This window comes from Bactrocera dorsalis, chromosome 1 (genome assembly GCF_023373825.1).
Source record: "Bactrocera dorsalis isolate Fly_Bdor chromosome 1, ASM2337382v1, whole genome shotgun sequence".
NCBI classification, from domain to species: Eukaryota; Metazoa; Arthropoda; class Insecta; order Diptera; family Tephritidae; genus Bactrocera; species Bactrocera dorsalis.
In genome coordinates this window covers 43,089,944-43,110,989 of record NC_064303.1, presented here as the reverse complement: position 1 = coordinate 43,110,989, position 21,046 = coordinate 43,089,944, and the positions used below count along the sequence as shown (strand labels likewise).

Below are 21,046 nucleotides of genomic sequence, written 5' to 3'. Positions count from 1 at the left end.
TTGTGTCTAAAAATGGGTTTAGTACTAAGAGTGAGCTCTTTTTGTCAATTGGCTTCGATTATCTTAGTAACGATATGTCGCGACTGAAGTAGCGCATTTGGGTTGAGGCGATAAGCGCGACCTTTGCTTTTTGTAAGTCCTGGTGCGTCAATGTATCGCAATGGGTGTAAGTTACTCCTTTAACTTTAAGCTTAAGTTGCTCTATGAGCAAGCATTTGAGAGGTTCGATTAGAAATATATGTTTTCCACGAGTGTGGTGGCTTTTCTAACCAGGCTAGAACGATTTCGGAATCGGACCATAGATATAATTTGCATTTGGTCATTTTCATGTGGGTCTGCACTATGGAAACCAGCTTTGCTAGTAGCAGAGCGCCACAGAGTTCAAGTCGTGGTAGACTTTTCGTTTTTAGAGGTGCTAGTTTTGCTTTTGCAGCTAGTAGGTGGCTTGTGGTTGCGGTGTCGCTTTGTGCGCGCACATAGATCGTGTCACAATATGCCTTTTCAGAGGCATCGCAGAAGCCGTGTAGTTCCACTTTGTATTCGGGGGAATAGTTTACCCACCGTGGAATTTGTATCTGCGAGATATCTTTTAGATTATTAGCAAACTGAGACCACTTTTCTAAGCGAAGAGGTTTCACTTGTTCGTCCCAGTCTGTTCCGTCTAGCCATAATTCTTGAATCAGGATTTTCGCTTGTACAGTAAAACCTGTAAAGTTGGACACCCTTATAACTTGGACACTCGCTCAAATTGGACAAATAATTCTGTACCAAAATAATATAGATCAAAATATCCAATATTCACTGCTTAATTTGGACACTGTCTATCTTAGAAGTTGGACAAAATTTGTCTTTATATCTTGGACAATACATTTAATATGTATGCATATTTGTATGCTATTTACTTATGTACTATACCTATGTACATTAGGGTGGGTCGATTCGGTATTTCTAATAGTGCGGAAAAGTTGCCTTAGTACTTCCTGATTCCAATGCAACTTTTTGTTTTGAGATCGGATTGCATCTTCAACCCGAACCTCGGCCTTGAAATTTCGGAAATTCGCCTAAAATCGTGAAATTGTCTACCTAGCACCTGAAATACGCATCTCATGGCAAAAAAAAACAAAAGTTATTTGTCACGTCACGCTACCGAAATGGTATATGTGATCATGGCCGTAGGACGAACCGTTCCCGAGATACGAGCGAAAAGGCGGCGCGCCACAGCGCAAGGTGAAAATCGGCTTGCGGCCACACTTCTTGACGTTGATTTCGCCGAGTGCTATCACTCACATTCATTCACCTACGCCAAAGGACACGTTCGGATAGGTCTCCACACAAATATTTTTTCATCGAGTTCCTTCACTCTTGTCGGTGATTTCGCCGAGTTCTAGCACTTACATTCATTTCCCTGCACCATACGACACGTTCGGACTGGTCTCCACATAAATATTTTTTCATCGAGTTCCTTCACTGTTGTCGTTGATTTCGCCAGGTGCTATCACTTATATTCTCTCAACAAAACACAGAACTCAAAATGTCTGTATCTAAATTTAAATTTAGACAGAAATGTCCTGTGTTTGGCATATATCCGTACAATCTCTCTGAGTCCCAGTTACCTACTTACCAGGATGTTCTTTTGTGTTATCAGTTTGAAAGATTTGGTATAGGGCGACTCCGAGGCGACAACTATGAACCTAGGAGTAAAGAGGTTACAGAAATAGTTGCAAAAAACGTTGAAAATACTTTCAAAAAGTCATCTATTCCGATAGTTTCACACACCAGAGTTGTACAAATGTTCACCACATACCATAAGAAATTTCTGACTCTTAAACAAATGTTTTTAAGGAACCCAATAGGTTTGAGCTCTAAAACAGACGACTTTGTCTCTTCTGCCGGAAAATTATTTGACATCGCTGCTTGTAAATGCATTTATTTTTCTTCTTGCACTTGTCCAAAGGAAAGGAAAGTTCCTACCAATGAACAACCATTTCTCTAGGACCAGAGAACCAGAAGAATTGGTCGCATTGGAAGTGCTGATTTACCTGAAACAAAAAAGATTACACAGAAAAATGAACGTAAAGAAAAGCTTTCAAAACGTCATTCAACATCAACACTTACCAGAAAAGTATCAGCTAGAACACGTGACCATTCAGATCAGCCAGACTCTCATACAGACGACAACAATGTAGGTGCGTCGCACATGGATTCTTCCAAAAACGATGCTGATGATAAATTCTCTCTTCCATCCTCTAAAACCAAACAAAACACACTAGTATTAAAACATACTGCTTTAGCTGCCCAAAGATTTGGAGTAAGTGATAGAGCAGCGGCCTTGATTGTTTCATCTGCTTTTCTGGATGCCAAAAAAGCAGGTTTGATAACAGAGGATCAGGCTAGCTTTGTCGCTGACAAATGCAAGATTAGTCGGCCAAAAAAAAGTATTGGAGTTAAGCTACAAAACACCGAAAGTATTGACTCTGTATATGGGCTGTATTTTGACGGCCGCAAACACAATACACTTACACAAGTCAGCGAAGGTGAAAAGTACTACCGCGACACTGTCAAAGAGGAACATATTTCTCCTATAGCGGAACCTGGTTGTCATTACTTTGGCCACGTCACTTCTCCTTCCGGGTCAGCTGAGGATGAGACGCAAGCTATATGGCAACATTTACAAGACTATTCAGTTGATGTGGAACATCTAGAAGTTGTCGGTGCTGATGGCACCAACACGAACACAGGTTGGAAAGGTGGAATCATTCGGAAACTAGAAGAAAGAATAGGTAGGCCATTACAGTGGGTTGTTTGTCTTCTACATTTCAACGAACTCCCATTCCGTGCTCTTTTCGAACACATAGATGGTGTCTCAAAGAGTCCAAATACATTCTCTGGCGACATAGGTAAACTGCTCCCTTATTGTGAGAAGTTGCCTGTTGTCAAATTTGAAAGTTTTCCAACCTGCCAATTACCTTCTGAGGTTATTAATCCGACCCACCTTAGCACAGACCAAGCTTATCTCTATAAAATATCAGAAGCTGTTATTTCCGGTCAATGTTCCTCAGATTTAGCGTCGATGCATCCAGGTAACATGTGCAAATCTCGCTGGCTCACCTGTGCAAATAGAATTCTGAGATTATACATTTCTACTGACAAACCAACAAAGGAAATAAAGATTTTGGTCAAGTAGATACTCGCACTTACAGTTTACTCACCTTTGTGGTTCTCAATAAGATTCAACAGTTCTATCAAAGATGGCTCGCGCCATCTCTATGCTGCAATTCAAAGGTCGAGATACTTACCCGCTAAACTGCGCAAGGTTGTCGATTCATCCATTCAACAGAATGCTTTCTTTGCTCTTCCAGAAAACATTCTCCTTAGTATGATGACTGACGAACGGATAGAAGTCAGAAAGTTGGCCCTTGACCGTCTTCTGGCAGCCAGAGAAGCAGAGTCTGACACCATAAATGGAAGAGTTAGATGTAATAAAGTGCCAAAGCTGAATTTCAAAGCTAATACTTATTACGATATGATTAACTGGAAGACTATTACCTTGACTGTTCCACCAGTTCTTTGTTCAGTTTCTAACGAAGAACTCATAAAAGGGCTGTCGGGAGACACTGCAGAGGTATGGAAATTTAGTGAATTCCCCTCTCACACCGTGGCAGTCGAGAGAATCATCAAACTGGTGACAGAGGCATCTTCTAAAGTTATTGGCCCCCAATCTCGTGATCTTTTTATACGCTCTACACTGAAATCTAGGCAACAAGTGCCAAAGTTTAGTACAAAATCTGATTTTATCAATAAATTTGACACAGATTCAGACCAAAACAAGCCTGACATATGGTTGGTTGGTTGGGTTGGGCTTGGCAGGAACCCGAAGAGCAGCTACCTCCACGCGGTGGGTTCTGGGTGACCAATACAGGTTAGCTGAGAGCTGCAACAATTTTGACCTTGCGCTGTGGCGCGCCGCCTTTTCGCTCGTATCTCGGGAACGGTTCGTCCTACGGCCATGATCACATATACCATTTCGGTAGCAAATGACGTGACAAATAACTTTTGTTTTTTTTTGCCATGAGATGCGTATTTCAGGTGCTAGGTAGACAATTTCACGATTTTAGGCGAATTTCCGAAATTTCAAGGCCGAGGTTCGGGTTGAAGATGCAATCCGATCTCAAAACAAAAAGTTGCATTGGAATCAGGAAGTACTAAGGCAACTTTTCCGCACTATTAGAAACACCGAATCGAAAAAAGTCCGGAATCGACCCACCCTAATGTACATATGTATAGTACACACAAATGTACATATTTGTATTTCGGTATCAATGAAATTTTTCAAACGATGCAATGCAGCTATTTTTGCGAAATTATGTATGCATCACATTTCATGGATTAGCTATTGACACAATTATGCATATTTGATCTGTTGTTGCAATCATGTCAAAAAGAAAACACCCAGTGGAGCTATCTCTGAAAATTAAAAGTGAGATATTGAATGAACCGGCTAATAAGAGCCTATCTATAACGACATTGGCAGAAAAATATGGAGTTTCCAAATCAACAATCGCTAATATTAAAAATAAAAAGGAACATATTATAAAAGTATTACTGATATTGAAAAAATAAATGAGGGAGTAAAATCGTTTTTTGAAAAATGCAGGTCTAAGAATGTTCTGATCAGTGGCCCAATAATTCAAGAAAAGGCTAAGCTATTGGCTTCTGAGTTACAAATAGAGAACTTTAGAGCAAGCAATGGGTGGTTAGAATCTTTCCGCTTGAGACATAACATTCAATTTACAGCTTTAAGTGGTGAAGGAGCGAATGTAGATCTTAAAGCTGCCTCAGTTTGGAAAAAAAAACTTCCTACTCTTAAAAAATTATTTACCTGAGAATCAGTTTAATGCGGATGAAACTAGATTGTTTTATCGTCAATTACCTACTCGAAGTCTCGTTGCAAAAGGCGCAGTTTGTAAAGGAGGTAAACTGGCAAAAGAAAGACTGAGCGTATTGTTTTGCTGCAGCAGTACAGAAGAAAAGTTAATGCCGTTGGTTATAGGCAACGCTGCGAAGCCGCGAGCTTTTCACCGAAATAAAATCGACACTCAAAATTTTATTGTGCAATGGGTTCACAATGGCTTAGTTCTATCTATGACCAAATGAAGAAGCAAAATGGAAAAATTATTTTGTTCATTGACAACGCTACAAGCCACAGTTTAATAAATGAATATTCAAATGTGTTTGTAAAATTTTTGCCACCAAACCTAACGGCAGAAATACAACCTCTCGACCGAGGAATTATTCAAAATGTAAAAATAAAATATAGATCAAAAACGATGCATATTTTTCTAAAACATAAGTTGTACATATCGTATATCCGTATTCTAAAATGTGTTAATTTTTATTTTTCTATTACACACTTATATATTGAAATCAATCTATGTTTTTTAACTAGTTTTTAACTAGTTTTAAGTCAATAAAATAAGAAAAGAATCATTTCTTTATAACATGGACACTTGCGTAAGTTGGACAAAAAGTGATTAACCGCAGGCGTCCAACATAGACAGGTTTTACTCTATCATAATTGGCGCAAGCTATCCTGCGGGGTCAAACAGTTTTGCCATTGAGGATAAAATTTGCCTCTTTGTTATGGCGGATAATGCGGTTATGGACTCTGTCGTGTATGAGAACTGGTCCGATATCGCATTCCATTGGATGCCCAGTGTTTTTGTTATACTTTCCTTTTCAAATATAAGTAAATTAGTATCCAATTTGTTATCGCTTGGTATATTTTTTAAAATATTTGGGCGATTAGCTGTGATCTTTTTTAGAGGAAACCCTGCGGTGTTGAGGGCCTTTATCACTTGTGATAAGGACTCGTATGCTTGTGAGAGGCTGTGGCTCCCAGACAGGATGTCGTCTACATACGTATGTGTTTTAAGACTTCTGTTGTCAGAGGAAACTTTGACTTTTTGTCTTCTGCCAGTTCGTGGAGTGTACGAAAGGCGAGGTATGGGGCACAGTTTACGCCAAAGGTAACTGTTTTTAATTGAAAGTCGCGTAATGGACTATTGGGAGATTTTCGGAAAATAATTCGTTGAAAATCTTGATCATCTTTATGTACGACTATTTGTCGATACATTTTTTCAACATCCCCATTGAAAACGTATTTGTATATACGCCAATTTAATATGACGAGCATTAAATCTGGTTGGAGTGTGGGGCCCGTGAATAGAATATCATTGAGGGAATTCCCCGAGCTAGTGCATCTGGAGGCATTAAAGACAACTCTAACTTTTGTTGTTTTTTTGTCAGGCTTTACTACTGCCTGGTGTGGCAAGTAGAATGAGTGATATTTGATATGATCTAAATGGAGGTATTCTTCTAAGACACCATCATAATGTTGTTTGAGCTCACCTTTTCTAAGTAGGGTTTTTTCCATACTTAGAAACTGCTGTATTGAAGAGGAAAATTGGAAATTATTGTTTAAATGGTAGTCGTACGACATACCGACCATTTCCAGATCTAGTAGTTGTGGCTTTGTAAAAGTGTTCATAATACTGATCTTCTGGCGCTGTAATGGTAATGGGGGGGAGTTCTTCTAACTCTCAAAATTTCCTTAATTGTGAATTAAGGAATTCATTGGATATCTCTTCCACTTGAGTTGTCATGGTGGTAACTGGTTCTGTTACTAGTCCACTTAGTATCCAACCGAATATAGTATTTTGAGCTAAAAGGGTGTTTGAAATTTTTTCAACCCCTTCTAGAATAATGTGAGGTATAAGGTCGCTGCCTAATAGAAGATCTATTTGAGCGGGGGTGTTGCAGTTAGGATCTGCTAGCTTTAGGTGTGTAACCTTTTGCCAATGCTTGCTATTTATATGATAGCTTGGAAGCATGTTCGTAAGTTGCGGTAAGACTATAGCTTCGGCTTGAATCCGCTTATCCGCTTGGGGGGAAACTAGGGTAATGGGGCAGATTTTATTTGAGTTTTGTACTACTCTTCCGCCCATACCCGTAATTTCATAATTGGCATGTTTTAGCCTATTTTGACACTATGAATGATCGTTGTGATTCTTGGTCTATTACGGCTCTTAATTTGAAAAGTTCTCCTCGGTGTTCGATGGAGATAACTGCTGTGGGTAGTAGTACCCTACTTTGATTTTCGCTGTGTAGCGTTTGAGTTTTTAAAGCCTTTCAGCAGCATGGTGTCTCTTGGCAAATTTCGGGATTTTGTGTTTCGGGAGTTGCGGTTGCAACTAAACCCGTGGCTCTTTTGGAGAAAGCGCTACTTTGGGGTGTGCTTGGAAAGTTATTGAAATGTAACATTGCATAATGCCTCTTGTGGCAATATACGCAATTGAATTTGCTTTCGCAATTGTTGAGATTATGTGAGTGGGACAAGCAGTTTGTACAGGGTCTTTTTGCTCTGACAAAGTTGTTCCTTTCATCGATATTAAGTTTTTTAAACTTTTCGCAAGCTTTCAGCTTGTGCCCTCCTTTACACAGTTCGCATGACGTTTGTTTATATTGTTCGGATGTGAACGATTGATTTTTAAAGAAGCTTCTGTTTGAAATGTGGTTGTTACTAGCTTGGGGTTTAATGAAACTTCGATTTAGGTCGTGTTGAACGTTTTTAGTTCTGACCGTTTTTTTTTCTACCTTTTCCGCAATTTCATATTGGGTAGTTAAGAAATCTTTCATGTGTTGCCACGTTGGGCATTTTCTTCGTGATGAGAGCGATTGCTCCCACAGAAGCAAAGATTTTTCCGGTAATGCCGCGGAGCATATATTTAGCAGTATGGGGTCCCAATTATCTGTGGGAATATTTTGTGTCACTAGAACCGACAAACAATTTGAAACAGTGGATTCTAGTTTCATGAATTCTTCACTGGTTTCTCTTTGAATTTTAGGCAAGTTCATAAGTATCGTTACTTGCTTGTCAACTAGTATTCTCTCATTTTCATATCTTTGTCTTTAAGCTTCCCAAGCTAAATTGAAATTATCGTCATTCAATGCGAACTGTTTTACTATTGCGCCTGCTTGACCTTTTGTTTTGTATCGGAGGTGATATAATTTTTGCGCTTGTGATAATTTAGGATGGTTTATGTATACGGCCGTAAACATGTCCCGGAAGGACGGCCATTGTTCATAACCTCCGTGAAATATTTCTGTATCACATGCTGGCACTTTAAGGTGAATGCCGGAACTCGCCTCTTGGCTTTGAATTGGAGGCAGCTCTACTCTCGGTTGTGGAGTAGGTGCAATTGCTTTTATTAATCTCAATTGATCAGAGATCATAGCTCTCGTTTCCTCGTACTGGTCTAAACAGTTTTTGTATTTGGAGCAAGCCGAGGATTTAAAATTTTCCGGAAGATCTGATTCGTCAGATTCTAGAATTGCGTCATACGCAGCTTGGAGACGTGTCCAGAAATTGCTTACATTTTCTTTTTTTATTTCTAATACCGATTCAGAATTGTCCTGAACCGGTGAAGATTAAAATCGAGTGCAGTATCGAATTAGACTGTCACTCTCAGCAATAAATTTAGTATATGAAATGTCTTTAATTTTTTTTTGCTTTGTAGCACCTTGCTTTGAGCGTGTAGCTTCAGCAGGTGTACATTGGCTCTTTTCTTCAGTAATCATTTTTTGTACTTTCAGATATTGAATCGATTTAGATTCCTTAGAATCTCCGTTCATTTAGACAGTGAGTAAAATTTGAAAATATGAGAAAGAAAAACTTCTCTCAGTGTATATCTGTTAACAATAAATACGTTTAAATCTTTAAGATAAGCGGTTTGTATGTTTGTTGTATATACAACGTATAGAATAACGAACGCGTGTTTCGTTTTCCTTGTTGTATTTTTGTTGTATACGCAATGTACGAACTAATGAGTGAGTGTTTCGTTTTCTTTATTCCTAAAAATTTGTTTTTTTTTTCTCTATTTTATTTATTGCTTTCGCACTCGTTAGTTTATAATTGCTTATACGGGCGATAATGAGAGAAAGCAAACGGTTAATGGCCTTTGAGTCTGCACGATATGTGCGTGTTTATGTGCATAGGTTATATGCTTAAAATGTTTAGTTGCAATCCTGCTTGCTTGTATATTGACAAGGACAATGGGTATTGCTGAAAATGTGCCGATTTGGTCTTTGAATATAGAATATAATTAAAAGTTAAAATGCGCTTTGGCTACCAATTCTTGGTTTTTTGTTTGCTTTATTTTTTTCCGTATATATTTGTAATTTTTTTTTTTTAATTGACATAATGTAATTTATCCTTATTAAACGCTTGCATTTACCGCACCGAATTTTTTTTTTTCGAAATATTTAAATTGTAATTTAAGATTTTATTTAATTATGTACCCTATGTACATACGTTATATATATATATATATATATCGGCATAAGCAAATTGTATGCCGTGTGTATGATTTTGCCGTACGAATAACGCGGGAAGAGAAAATGGCAAAGTGCAGGTATGCTCTTTTAGCGCAAATGCAAATTTGTGGAAGTTATAAATATTTTAATTTGTTGATACATACATATGTGTGTATGCTTATGTTGACCACCTGTACGTAAATGACACTTACAGTACGTAAATTTGGAGCCATGTACCGTGTACCGAAGCTTTAGCGAAAATCACGAAAATGTACGTAAATTGAAACGGAGAATATTGATGTACGTAATTTGCGTTAAAACAACCAATAATTGCTATACAATTGTGTCCCTCCCGTGACGATGGAATGAATACCCCTAATGCAAATTAAATATATTCACCCAGCTTTAACTATGTTAAACTTGCCATTATGGCAACGCCGTCTGTGGAATGCTTTTATTGTATTTGTTCGTGTTAAAGAGAAATTACATATGTTAAAGCTCTTCTTATTTACATTTATTCATGTATTTCCTACCAACAATTTGTGGAACTTATCCTGACAGGTGATATTGTGGAAGCGACGCTATTGTGTGTGTACGTTGTATTATTTTTTTAAAATGTCGCGAAAACGTGGAGTAAATATATTTAACGAAAAATTGCGCGAAGAATTTTCGTTTATTAAGAAAGCGAAGACCGAAAGTGATGTTCTTTGCGAAGTGTGCAACACGGGTTTTAGTATTATGCTTAGTGGTCGCCGAGATTTTGAGTCGCATCAAAATCACCAAAATGCATTGCACGCTGCCACGTCCAGCCACACACTCAATAGATATTTAAAAAGTTTTACTTTGACCTGAACAGATGCTCATATCGTGGCGTGTGAAGGCGTTTGGGCATTTCATGTGATAAGTTCTAATCACAGTTTTCGCTCGGCCGATTGCGCTTCCAAAATCATTCGGAGTTGTTTCGCAATGTCCAAATTTTCTTGTGCGCGAACGAAATGCGAAGCCATCGCAACCGGAGTGTTCGCACCGTTCGTATTGCAAGAGCTCTAGAAAGACTTAAATGACTGCCATTTCTTCACTATATTGACGGACGCCTCTAATCATGGCAGCACAAAAATGTTTCCGATATTAGTTCGCTTCTTTTCGGAAAGGGATGGCGTCAAAGTGAAAATTATAGACTTGGTAGATGCACATGGAGAAAGTTCCGAAATAATTGTAAATTTGCTGAATAGCGCTATGAACAAATTGAACATAAATAAGAAACTAGTTGCGTTTTGTGGAGATAACGCGGCGTGTAATTTTGGCAACGTTAATCGAACCGGCACAAATAATGTGTTCTACAAACTGAAGCAGCTCTATCCTGGATTGATTGGCGTTGGATGTGCAGCGCATATTGTTCACAATACTTAAAAAAAAAGCTTGCGACAAAATGCCTTTTGATGTGGAGATGATTGTAGTCAAAATTTATTCACATTTCTATTTGTTCACCGTGCGTGTCGCAAAATTTAAAAAATTTTGTGAATCCGTGGATGTGGAATATAAAAAACTGATAGGTTACAGCAAAACTCGTTTCCTAGGCTTGTTGTCATCAGTCAACTCAATATTAAGAATTTTTGATGGTCTTAAGGAGTATTTTTTGGGAGATCCCAACACCTCAAATTCTTTGCTACTATTTTTTGAAGATCCAAGGGCTAAGATGTGGCTGCTTTTCCTTCGTGATCAAGTAAGTATCGGTTAATGGGAATGAAATGTGTCAGGCACCAATAACTTTCTTTTTAATTTCTTATGTAGGCATCTATTTTCAACAGAACAGTTAAAGCAGTGGAAAGCGACAATATTAATGCAATGGAAGTTGGGCATGAACTCAATTCTTTTGTCCAATCGCTCGAATCTCGGAAAAAAGAAGCATTTTTGTCCGCAACAGTGCAAAAGGAAATGGAACATATTTCTGCTGTTGACGAAAGAGTGTCAAAAGAAGAGATGCAAGATCTCTCACGTCAATTCTATGGTTCGAATATTAATTTAGATTTATTTTCAATTTAAAAGATTTTATTCATTTCTTTCTTAGAATCATGTATAAAATATATTGAAAAGTGGAAAGAACAATTAGACCATATTATGATTTTTGCCTGGTGTGCGCTTGATCAACCACCGCAATGGAAGTTTATCGAAACCACCGCGAAGTACATCGCAAACAATAACCATTTTGATCTGGAATCATCCGATACTGATTTATTCGATCAGTTCACGTATTTGGAAAGATACCTAACCGAAGAGAAAATCCAATCGTGGGAAGAAAATGGTACTGCCACCGATCAACGCTGGGTTGAAATTTTTCAACATCTCGTCAAAAAGACGGTTCCATACAACCACATGGTCAGAACCACATCGTATATTCTCTCCTTGCCAGGCACATCAGCCACCGTTGAACGAGTATTTTCTCTGATCAATCATATTTGGAACGATGAAAAATCACAAATAAAGATCGAAACATTGCGAGATCGTTTATATGTTCGATACAACATTAAAATGACTTGTAAGGAATACATACATAACTTATTTCTTCTTTTGTTACATCCACAGATTCTTTAACAAATTGAAACCTAATTGGTCTACAATATCTATTCGATAAGGGTGTAGAGTTTTGCCATACAATTTTTTTTTCTTCCTTTCAACAAGTTATTCTAATACTTAGGAACAAACGAGGTCAGAAACATAGAGGAGTCTGTGTCTGCGGCATCTTCAAAACTATGCTTATAGTTAGCCTGTTGCGATCCGTCCCAACCCCACTTATAAATTATTTTAAAGGCATTCCTTTCATTGTCGTTAAGGGAACAGAGGATTCCTTCATTCGCTATAGATAAGCGCGTAATTGAGTTATCAATTAGGCTTTGTAAACTTCTTTCCGGACATGTGCTTGTGATCTTTATGCAATCCTTGGGTGGGTAACACTCTTTTTATGCCTTGGTTAAGAGATTATAGCGGGTGATTTATTTGTGTTTCTAATGATTTCATATTGTCGCTTTATTAAATCGGCTTCAACAAACATTGATAGGACTTGCAGTGGTGTAAGACTAGAAACTTCTGTTCGATCTGATTTTGCTATTTTGAAACTCACACAATCAATCGCTAAATGACTTTGGTGGCCAGCCCGGTCGATTTCCAACATTAGTTCTAACGTTTCGTTTAACAACACTCATTCGTTTTAAGGAACACAGCTTCTTTTCTGTCTGCTTTAGACCATTTTCCTATGATGGATGTTTTAAAATACCAAAATGTTTGTTTTAAATTGTTTATATTATATGGTGTGTTCATAAATATATGAACATGAAAGTCTTATTACATTAAAATTGAATTATATGAAGAACATTATATTTTTGACACAAATACATTAATACATAATCATACACATGTAAGCAATAAATTACATAAAAAGTATATACAGTCCACTAAATGTCAAGTGCAATGGTAAGCAACAAAATTGTAATATGAGACTTACTCATAAAAATGTGAAAATCATTGCATATAAAAGAAAACTCATAAAGTAGAGTATACATAATACTAATATTTCTATACAAAACGTACATACTCCAAATATTAATGCACACAAGCAACAGATAAGAAACACTGCCAACCATGAGCGGGCCAGATAATCAGTGGATAACATGGTGGTAAACGTGGGGGTAAACATATAGAGTTTGTCTTAGGCCGAGCGAATATCCTACCGTTTTTTCCCCTCACACGTACGTATACATTTGATCATACATCTTTTTTGCGCTCATTTATATATCTGTCCTGCTCTAATATCCCCAATCGACGGCTGATGCAGGGTTGCATTTTAAACAGCTGATGCAGGGTTGTATTTTAAAGAGATGATGCAGGGTTGCATTTTTTGATTCCTCTTTTAAAAATTTATTAAAATTTCCAAAGAAAACTTTTTAATTTTTAAATTATTAATTTTATTACTTTTAATAGATATTTACATTTATACTATTTAATTTACAATAATAATTTCATCTGAAAAAAGATTAATTTTTTTTTTATTGAAACGTAACAAGGATGTGGTTTTACATTTCATTCAAATTGAAACTAGTGACTAACTTAAACTAACAAGCAATATTTTTCATAATTTATAAGGTACAACATAAAAGCTCTATTAAAATCTTTATTCAAAAACTAAACTTTGTGTTAAAAACTAAATATTATAATATTTGTTATTTGTTACTTGCTTAAAAGGTCACGAAACGTTGTCCTTTTCAGTCTGCGCCTGCTATTTCGAGTTTCTCCCAGTTGTCGGGCTTCAGCGTTTACGTGATTTTGTAACCTTGTAGCATGTTTCGATGCCGTTTCGTGAATGACTTCCCGAACCATTTTCTTGCGGAGATCACGATGTAGATCTGAATTGCGTATGTATCACGGGGCATTTACAATTTTTCGCAGGACTTTGTTTTGGAATCTTTGCACCGCTTCGATGTATGACGGTGCAGCGCATTCCCATAGTTGGATTCCGTATGGGCTTTAACGTTTGGTTGTAGACTAGGATTTTATTTGAGGTAGTTAATGGTGATTTCCTGCCGATTAACCAGTTTATTTTGTTATATTTTAGTTTTAGTTCTGCAACTTTCCTTTGTATATGCTCCCTCCACTTTAATTTTGCATCCAACGTCAAACCAAGATATTTCGCTGAGGTGGAGTACGGGATTAACTCATTACCAATATGTAAGGGGATATACGTAGCACTTTTGTTAGTGAAGTGCACAGACTTCAACTCGTTTAGAGTAATGTTCCATTTTTGTGTCCATTCTACAATCTGGTTGATTGAAGACTGCATTCTGTTCGACGACTCGAATTGATTTTTACCGGTGGTAATTATGCAGGTATCATCTGCAAATGTGGCGATTGTGCAGTTTGGCGGCGTAGGCTGGTAAAAAGAATGTATAGAAGGGGTCACAAGACACTTCCTTGGGGTACACCCGTTTTTATTGGCTGTAACGTAGTATACGATTGTATCCCTGTTTGATTCGGAAGTAGCGGTTGCTCAGGTAGGAGGCAAGTAGCTCAGTTAGTTGCTGTGGAAAAATACGTCTTAATTTACAAAGTAAGCCCTGGTGCCATATTCTATCCAACGCCTGAGATACATCAAGAAAAACAGCCGTGCAATTTTCTTTTTTTTCCATCGCATTTTCTATTACCTCTGTTATTCGATGAACTTGATCGATTGTGGAATGTTGCGATCTAAATCCAAATTGATGAGTTGGTATGAGGCCATTCTCTTCAATTATGTTCTGAAGTCTTCCTACAATTACGGCTTCAAGTATTTTGGAAAAAATAGGCAACAGTGAGATTGGACGATATGACGAGGCCTCCTGGGCGCTTTTTCCTGGTTTTTGTACCATAATGATTTCAGATACCTTCCATGACAATGGGACGTATCTGAGATCTAAGCAAGCGTTTATTATCGATGTAAGTTTTTCTAATGCTTTTCGCGTTAGATTTTTTATTACATCAGCAGTCGAAGCCGGGAGCTTTTTTTGGCTTAAATCTAGTTTTAATGATATTTTCCACTTCTTTAATTGATGCTCGTTGAATTTCTGCTACGTATTGTGGTCCTTCCAGCTGCGGTTAAGTTCCATGGGTCACAGAGGGACTAAATTTCGTTAGTTTCTCTGAAAAAACTTCCGCTTTTTCTTCGTCAGTTTTGGCCTAGGATCCGTTTGGCTTTCTGAGGGGTGTATTAGGCAATATTGGTTTTCTTGCATTTTTTACTGCTTTCCAAAGGGAATAATCGGAATTTTTGTTTGGCGTTAATTTCTCAACATAATTAGAAATATTTTGATTCGTGAATAGCTTTATTTTGGTACTGAGAACCTTGGTTAAATTGTTCAGTTCCGTTTTGTATTGAGGAAAACGCGTTATTTGCCATTTTTTACGTAATTTTCTCTTTTTCTTTATGAGATCTAAAATGTCTGATGGATATTTAGTATAAACTCTTTTTTGTTTCGGAACAGGAGTACTTTTCCATGCTGATTCTTGAATCGTTTTCGTAAATATATGAACTTCATCTTCTAAAATATCTTGAGTTGTTATATTTACTTTAACATCAATATTTTTGTCGAACATTACTTTGAAATACTCCCAATCCGTAAGTCTATTAGAGAGATAAGGCGGTATGTCGATTTCGATGGCCATTTAGGGTTAGATATACTGGCGAGTGCTCCGAATTTAAGTCCAATCCACTTTGCATGGTAATGCAGGTCTTGGATATTTGTCGAGTGATGAAAAAGTCGATCAAGTCAGGTAATTTTCTTGTGTCGGAAGGCCAGTAAGTCGGCTTGCCAGTAGACATGAAGTCGCATCCAGTGGACATAGCAGCTTTAAATAGCTCTCTCCTCCTCGGTGTCGTAACTCTTGAACCCCATTGGGAGTGTTTTGCGTTAAAATCACTTCCCATGATGAACTTCCCATGGTGTTTTAGTATAAGTTCTATGTACATATCCATTTTAATATTGTGTTTAGGTGGGCTATATATTGCGGTAATACTTATTTTTCCGAAACTGGTTTCAACCGAAATGGTCATGGTTTGAAATTCAGGGATACTTATATTAATTTCCTCGTAGTGGGGAATATTATCTCTGATAATTATGGCACTCCCCCCTCTCGCATTGTTATTTGGGTGGTTCAAGCAATACGTCTTGTAGTTTTTGAATTTGACGAAAATCTCATTTGTAAAATGGGTTTCTGATATAAGACAAATATCAATTTTTTCAACATGGAGTAATGTCTCCAGTTCTTTGCTACGTTTGAGTAAGCCATTTGCATTCCATGTCATAATGTTTAACGGTTTCATTTTTGCGTATTTCTTTCTTTTTGCTGTCGCTCTAGTAGTAGTAAGTCGTTCATGGGTAAGTTTATTTTGCTCTTCTAGCTTATTAAGCATGGTGAGAATTATCGACAGATTATTGGTAATATCACTAATAGCATTAGAATTGGTTTGGTTTGCAGACATATGCATGTTGTTGTACGTGATTACATTAGTAACTTCCTTCTGAGGAGCACTAGAAGCTGTTGTACTTAGACGTTTTGTTTGTTGGTTATGCTCTTTATTTTTTGAAGTTGTTTTGGCACTAATTAAATAAAAATAATAATAACATCTGAAAGAAAAGATAAATATTATTTGATCATTTAAAATACCTTATAAAACAAACATTCGTTTTCACATATTATATTGGATTGCGCAGGCCGCCTTAAACGCAGGAAATACATACATATGTACATATGTACATATGTATGTATTTATTTTTGCGTATTATCTTGGACTGCGCAGTCCAATTTCAAAGTACACACACTTTTTTCACTTACTTACTTAACAATTGATACTTGCCGCTTCTGATGATATAGCTGCTGCTGCTACTTCCAATTCAGTTCTGATTTCCAATGCTATAAAAATAAATGAAAAAATTATTTTCAAAATATTGTTAAAAAATCACATAAAATTCATTTACTTACCTTCTTGTTGTACGAGCCTCCTTTACGATGGTACGATCACGAACGACATGCGTCTTTCAATCGTTTTTTTTTATTACCCTTTTTGGGATTTTCTATTGTCACTATTGACAATTATGTTTTCTCCTTCGTACTCATTCAAATAAATCAAGAAATTAAACAAACTTTTTTCATCATATTTAGGTAAACAAAAAATAACCCCAGCAAAACTTGCGTGACCGAAACTCCAATACAATTACACAATTTTTACTTGTTACTAACACTCCCTCATAAATCTTTGAAATGACCCTGCAAGACGGAGGTAACAGATTGCACAAACACATAGAAACATTTTCAGCTGTTCACTAACACTGTTACATTTTCTGCAATTTTCAATTGCATGGGAGAATACGTAAGTAAGATAGAGAGAAACTATCGACATTTTAAACATATTGTAATGTTAACTAGCTAGAATAGGAGAGACGTATAAGCAATTTTTCAAGAAGAAGAAAACGAAAAGCCCAGTTTCAAGAATGATAAAAACAAAGATTGCGCAATGACGAGTTCAAATTTTGTTCGTTGCTCGTTGTGTTGCAGGCATACAAAATCATGAATATCATCAAAAGTTAACATCAATATAAGTGAATATTAATAAAAGATATCAATGTAAGTGAATATTTTATAGTGAACATTTACCTACATATTCATTTAATTGAATTTTCATTGTATTATTTAATTGTGTCTCTTTGCTGTGTTTGTTTCAACCATATACATTTATGTAAATAAAAAGATTGAATATTTTGTAACCAAGTATCAATACACTAAATGTTAATTTTCTTTTTTTACTATACATATGTATGTTCAATTAAGTTTTTACTTAAGGAACGAACCCTAAAATATATTCTAGTTTTAAAAAATAATTCTTTCATTTTCGAGCTACAATTTACAAAACTACTTAAATCTATGTATGTGCTTCTGCACGTAATTTGTGCATATATGCAAATCAGTACCATTGACGTCGTCAAATACTGCTTGCAAGGCTCTCATATGCTCCATCAACATATGTATCTGTTGGATAGAACCATCAAACATTGTGGTACCGTCACCATCGTCTGGCGGCCATGCAGGTATAATGTATTAATATATAAATAGATTAGTATTTCCTTACAAAAATATATTTATGTTTTTCAGATATAATCCAGAAGCTGGATGCCACATTTAAAACAGAAACTAATTTTTATATTTTAATTTTCTAGATGCCAGAAGGAGGATGGAGTCATGTGTAGAAGTTCATGCAAGTGAGGAAAGTTCTCTGATTGCCATTCACTTGGGAGTGGCCAGAAACGATTCTTTTACAAATGACTCAAGCAGATCACGACTTCCGGTCTTTGACCAAGTATCCTCTGGGTAGCCTACGAACATCCGTTTGAAGGCGAGCTAAAGTGAGAAGGCGAAACATCCCCTGCATAGGGTTGTGCGCTGGGTTTGGGACCCGCCACGTAAAAAAACACCCCCAATGAAAGGAAACAACAAGCCTCGGATGAGTGACCCCCCTTTTGATGGCGACCATGGCAAACGAATTAAGGACTACGAATTGAGGGCATGCACCTGGAATGTCCGGTTCCTTAATTGGGAAGGTGCCACTGCCCAGCTGGTTGCTGTCGTCGGGAAAACAAAGGCTGACATCACCGACGTCCAAGAAATGCGATGGACGGGACAAGGACAAAGACGAGTAGGTCCTTGTGACATTTACTACAGTGGCCATATAAAGCAGCGCAAGTTTGGTGTGGGATTCGTGGTGATATTGATATCATCGGCCTCAACACCCGCGCCGTTAGTTCTGCTTTCTCCAGACTGGACAAGAAAGCAAAAGAAATGGGTCTGGCAGTGAACGCGGGCAAGACGAAATATCTCCTGTCATCAAACAACAGTCGTCGCTCTCGCGACTTGGCACTCACGTCACTGTTGACAGTCATAACTTTGAAGTTGTAGATAATTTCGTCTATCTTGGAACCAGCGTAAACACCACCGACAATGTCAGCCTAGAAATCCAACGCAGGATAACTTTTGCCAACAGGTGCTACTTCGGACTGAGTAGGTAATTGAGAAGCAAAGTCCTCACTCGACAAACAAAAACCAAACTCTATAAGTCACGCATAATTCCCGTCCTACTATATGGTGCAGAGGCTTGGACGATGTCAACAACGGATGAGTCGACGTTGCGAGTTTTCGAGAGAAAAGTTCTGCGAAAGATTTTTGGTCATTTGCGCGTTGGCCACGGCGAATATCGCATTCGATGGAACATTCGATATTGACATAGTTCAGCGAATTAAAAGACAGCGGCTACGCTGGCTAGCTCATGTTGTCCGGATGGACGAAAACACTCCAGCTCCGAAAGTATTCGACGCAGTACCCGTCGGGGGAAGCAGAGGAAGAAAAAGACCTCCACTCCGTTGGAAGGACCGAGTGGAGAAGGACCTGGCTTCGCTTGGAATATCCAATTGGCGCCACGTTGCGAAAAGAAGAAACGACTGACGCGCGGTTGTTAACTCGGCCATAATCGCGTAAGCGGTGTCTACACCAATTAAGAAGAAGAAGAAGATGCCAGAAATGACCGAGGTGCAGGCGCAAAGTAAGTTATTGCGCGAATGCCGCGTCATAGCGGAAAAGACGCACCATTCAATTAGCCGCATCACCGGTGACTTGGAGGACGAGCATTACGTGGAGCTCGCTTCGAAACTGCCCATGTCATCGGAGGAGCACGTGGAAGACAAATTTTCACAAAAGGAAAGCACAGATGCTATGGTAAATATTTCGTTTTTAAATATTATGCGATTGTAATATAATTTACTGTAATTTTTTTTTTACAGATGCGGCTAATATTGAAGTCAAAGGGCGCAAAAGGCAGTGTTGACGGCGTACTGCGTAGTATGGTTTTCTGGCGATTTAATGTACCACTACAATTTAGAGGGGCGCAAGGAGAAGGAATCCCTACTAAAGCTAAAGTGCGTAGGGTTAGTTTTTGGTACGTTTTTTTACTGTTATATATTTGAATGCCTTAACTTATAACGTTTCATTTTAGATATATTTGTTGACAAGGATAAAAACACTATCTGTGGGGAGCTCGGGAGATTTTTGGCCTTAAGCCTCAATCGTTTTAAGCAAAAAAAGCATAAACTTATAAGTTTTCATATTATTACTTACATATATTAGTTTTAAGTTGTAAACATTAGTTATAAGTTAAACATATTAGCTTTAACCCTTTCACTACGATGGGGATCATGCATCCCAAGAGAAATTTAAAAAATCGTCAAAAATACAATTCAAGCTCAATTTAGATAGGAAAAGGTCCCATTGGTAGTTTACAGTATTTTTCGTTCAATATCAGCTGATTTGGTTTCGTTCAATAACTGTACTGCCTTTTATTGCAATTAACCGACAGCAACCTTCAGTGAATGTGCACGTGTTTGCCTATTTGTAAATGTATAAAAGTGTTTCTGTTTACTAAATTAATTTGAGTGAATAAAATAAGTGTTTTTCAATATAATAAGGTGAGTTCGCAACAAAATTTTGTAAATATATTGTGGTTTTGTCCAGTTGGGTTATTTTATCCAATTGTTATTGTATAATTCAAATAAGCGGGACACATAATCCCCTTGGTATACATTTCCGAAATGGAAATCTTCATAGAATTTATATCTGTCAATTTTACAGAATGAAAAATAGAAAAAAATCTGCCAGAAATATGAGGGAAGACGACATTTTGGCGATTATCAATTCCAGCGACTCTGACGTAAGTGATTTTAGTGCTTCTGACTCAGAGTATATTCCGGATTCCGAGAACGAAGTAGACGAGTCTCCGAGCGAGGATGATGAAGTAACGGATATTGATAATGCAATAGTGTTATCCAGTGAAAGTTCCAATCTTCCAGTAGTATGGGGAGAACCATCAGTTTTATTTCGTCCTCGCTTTTCTATCACTGAAGACGTTGAGCCCATTCTGTTGGCTCAAATTTCAAGGAATGCAACTGAGTTCGAAGTCTTCAAATGCATTTTTCCAGAATCATTATTTATTTTTATCGCGCAGTGCACAAATGAACGATTGAGCATTCTAAAAAAACAAAAAAGTTATAATATTGCACCAACTGATGCATCAGAAATTAAAATTTTGTTGGGCATTACGCTTATAATG

At 37.4% G+C, this 21,046-nt stretch overlaps 1 protein-coding gene across 1 annotated transcript; it reads left to right on the top strand.

The window, feature by feature from the left end:
- The first annotated feature begins 16,670 nt into the window (after window positions 1–16,670).
- On the top strand, window positions 16,671–20,411 carry LOC125775599 (uncharacterized). Its single transcript, XM_049446248.1, has 3 exons — window positions 16,671–19,659; window positions 19,725–19,879; window positions 19,937–20,411. Coding segments are annotated over exons 1-3 (360 nt in total). The 5' UTR covers window positions 16,671–19,455; the 3' UTR covers window positions 19,938–20,411.
- Window positions 20,412–21,046: the final 635 nt, after the last annotated feature.

Excerpts from the sequence above, each read along its gene's own strand:
- LOC125775599 (XM_049446248.1), top strand. The coding sequence starts at position 19,456 with ATGCCAGAAATGACCGAGGTGCAGGCGCAAAGTAAGTTATTGCGCGAA. Across the intron at positions 19,660-19,724 it reads AGGAAAGCACAGATGCTATG|ATGCGGCTAATATTGAAGTC; the intron begins GTAAATATTTCG and ends TTTTTTTTACAG.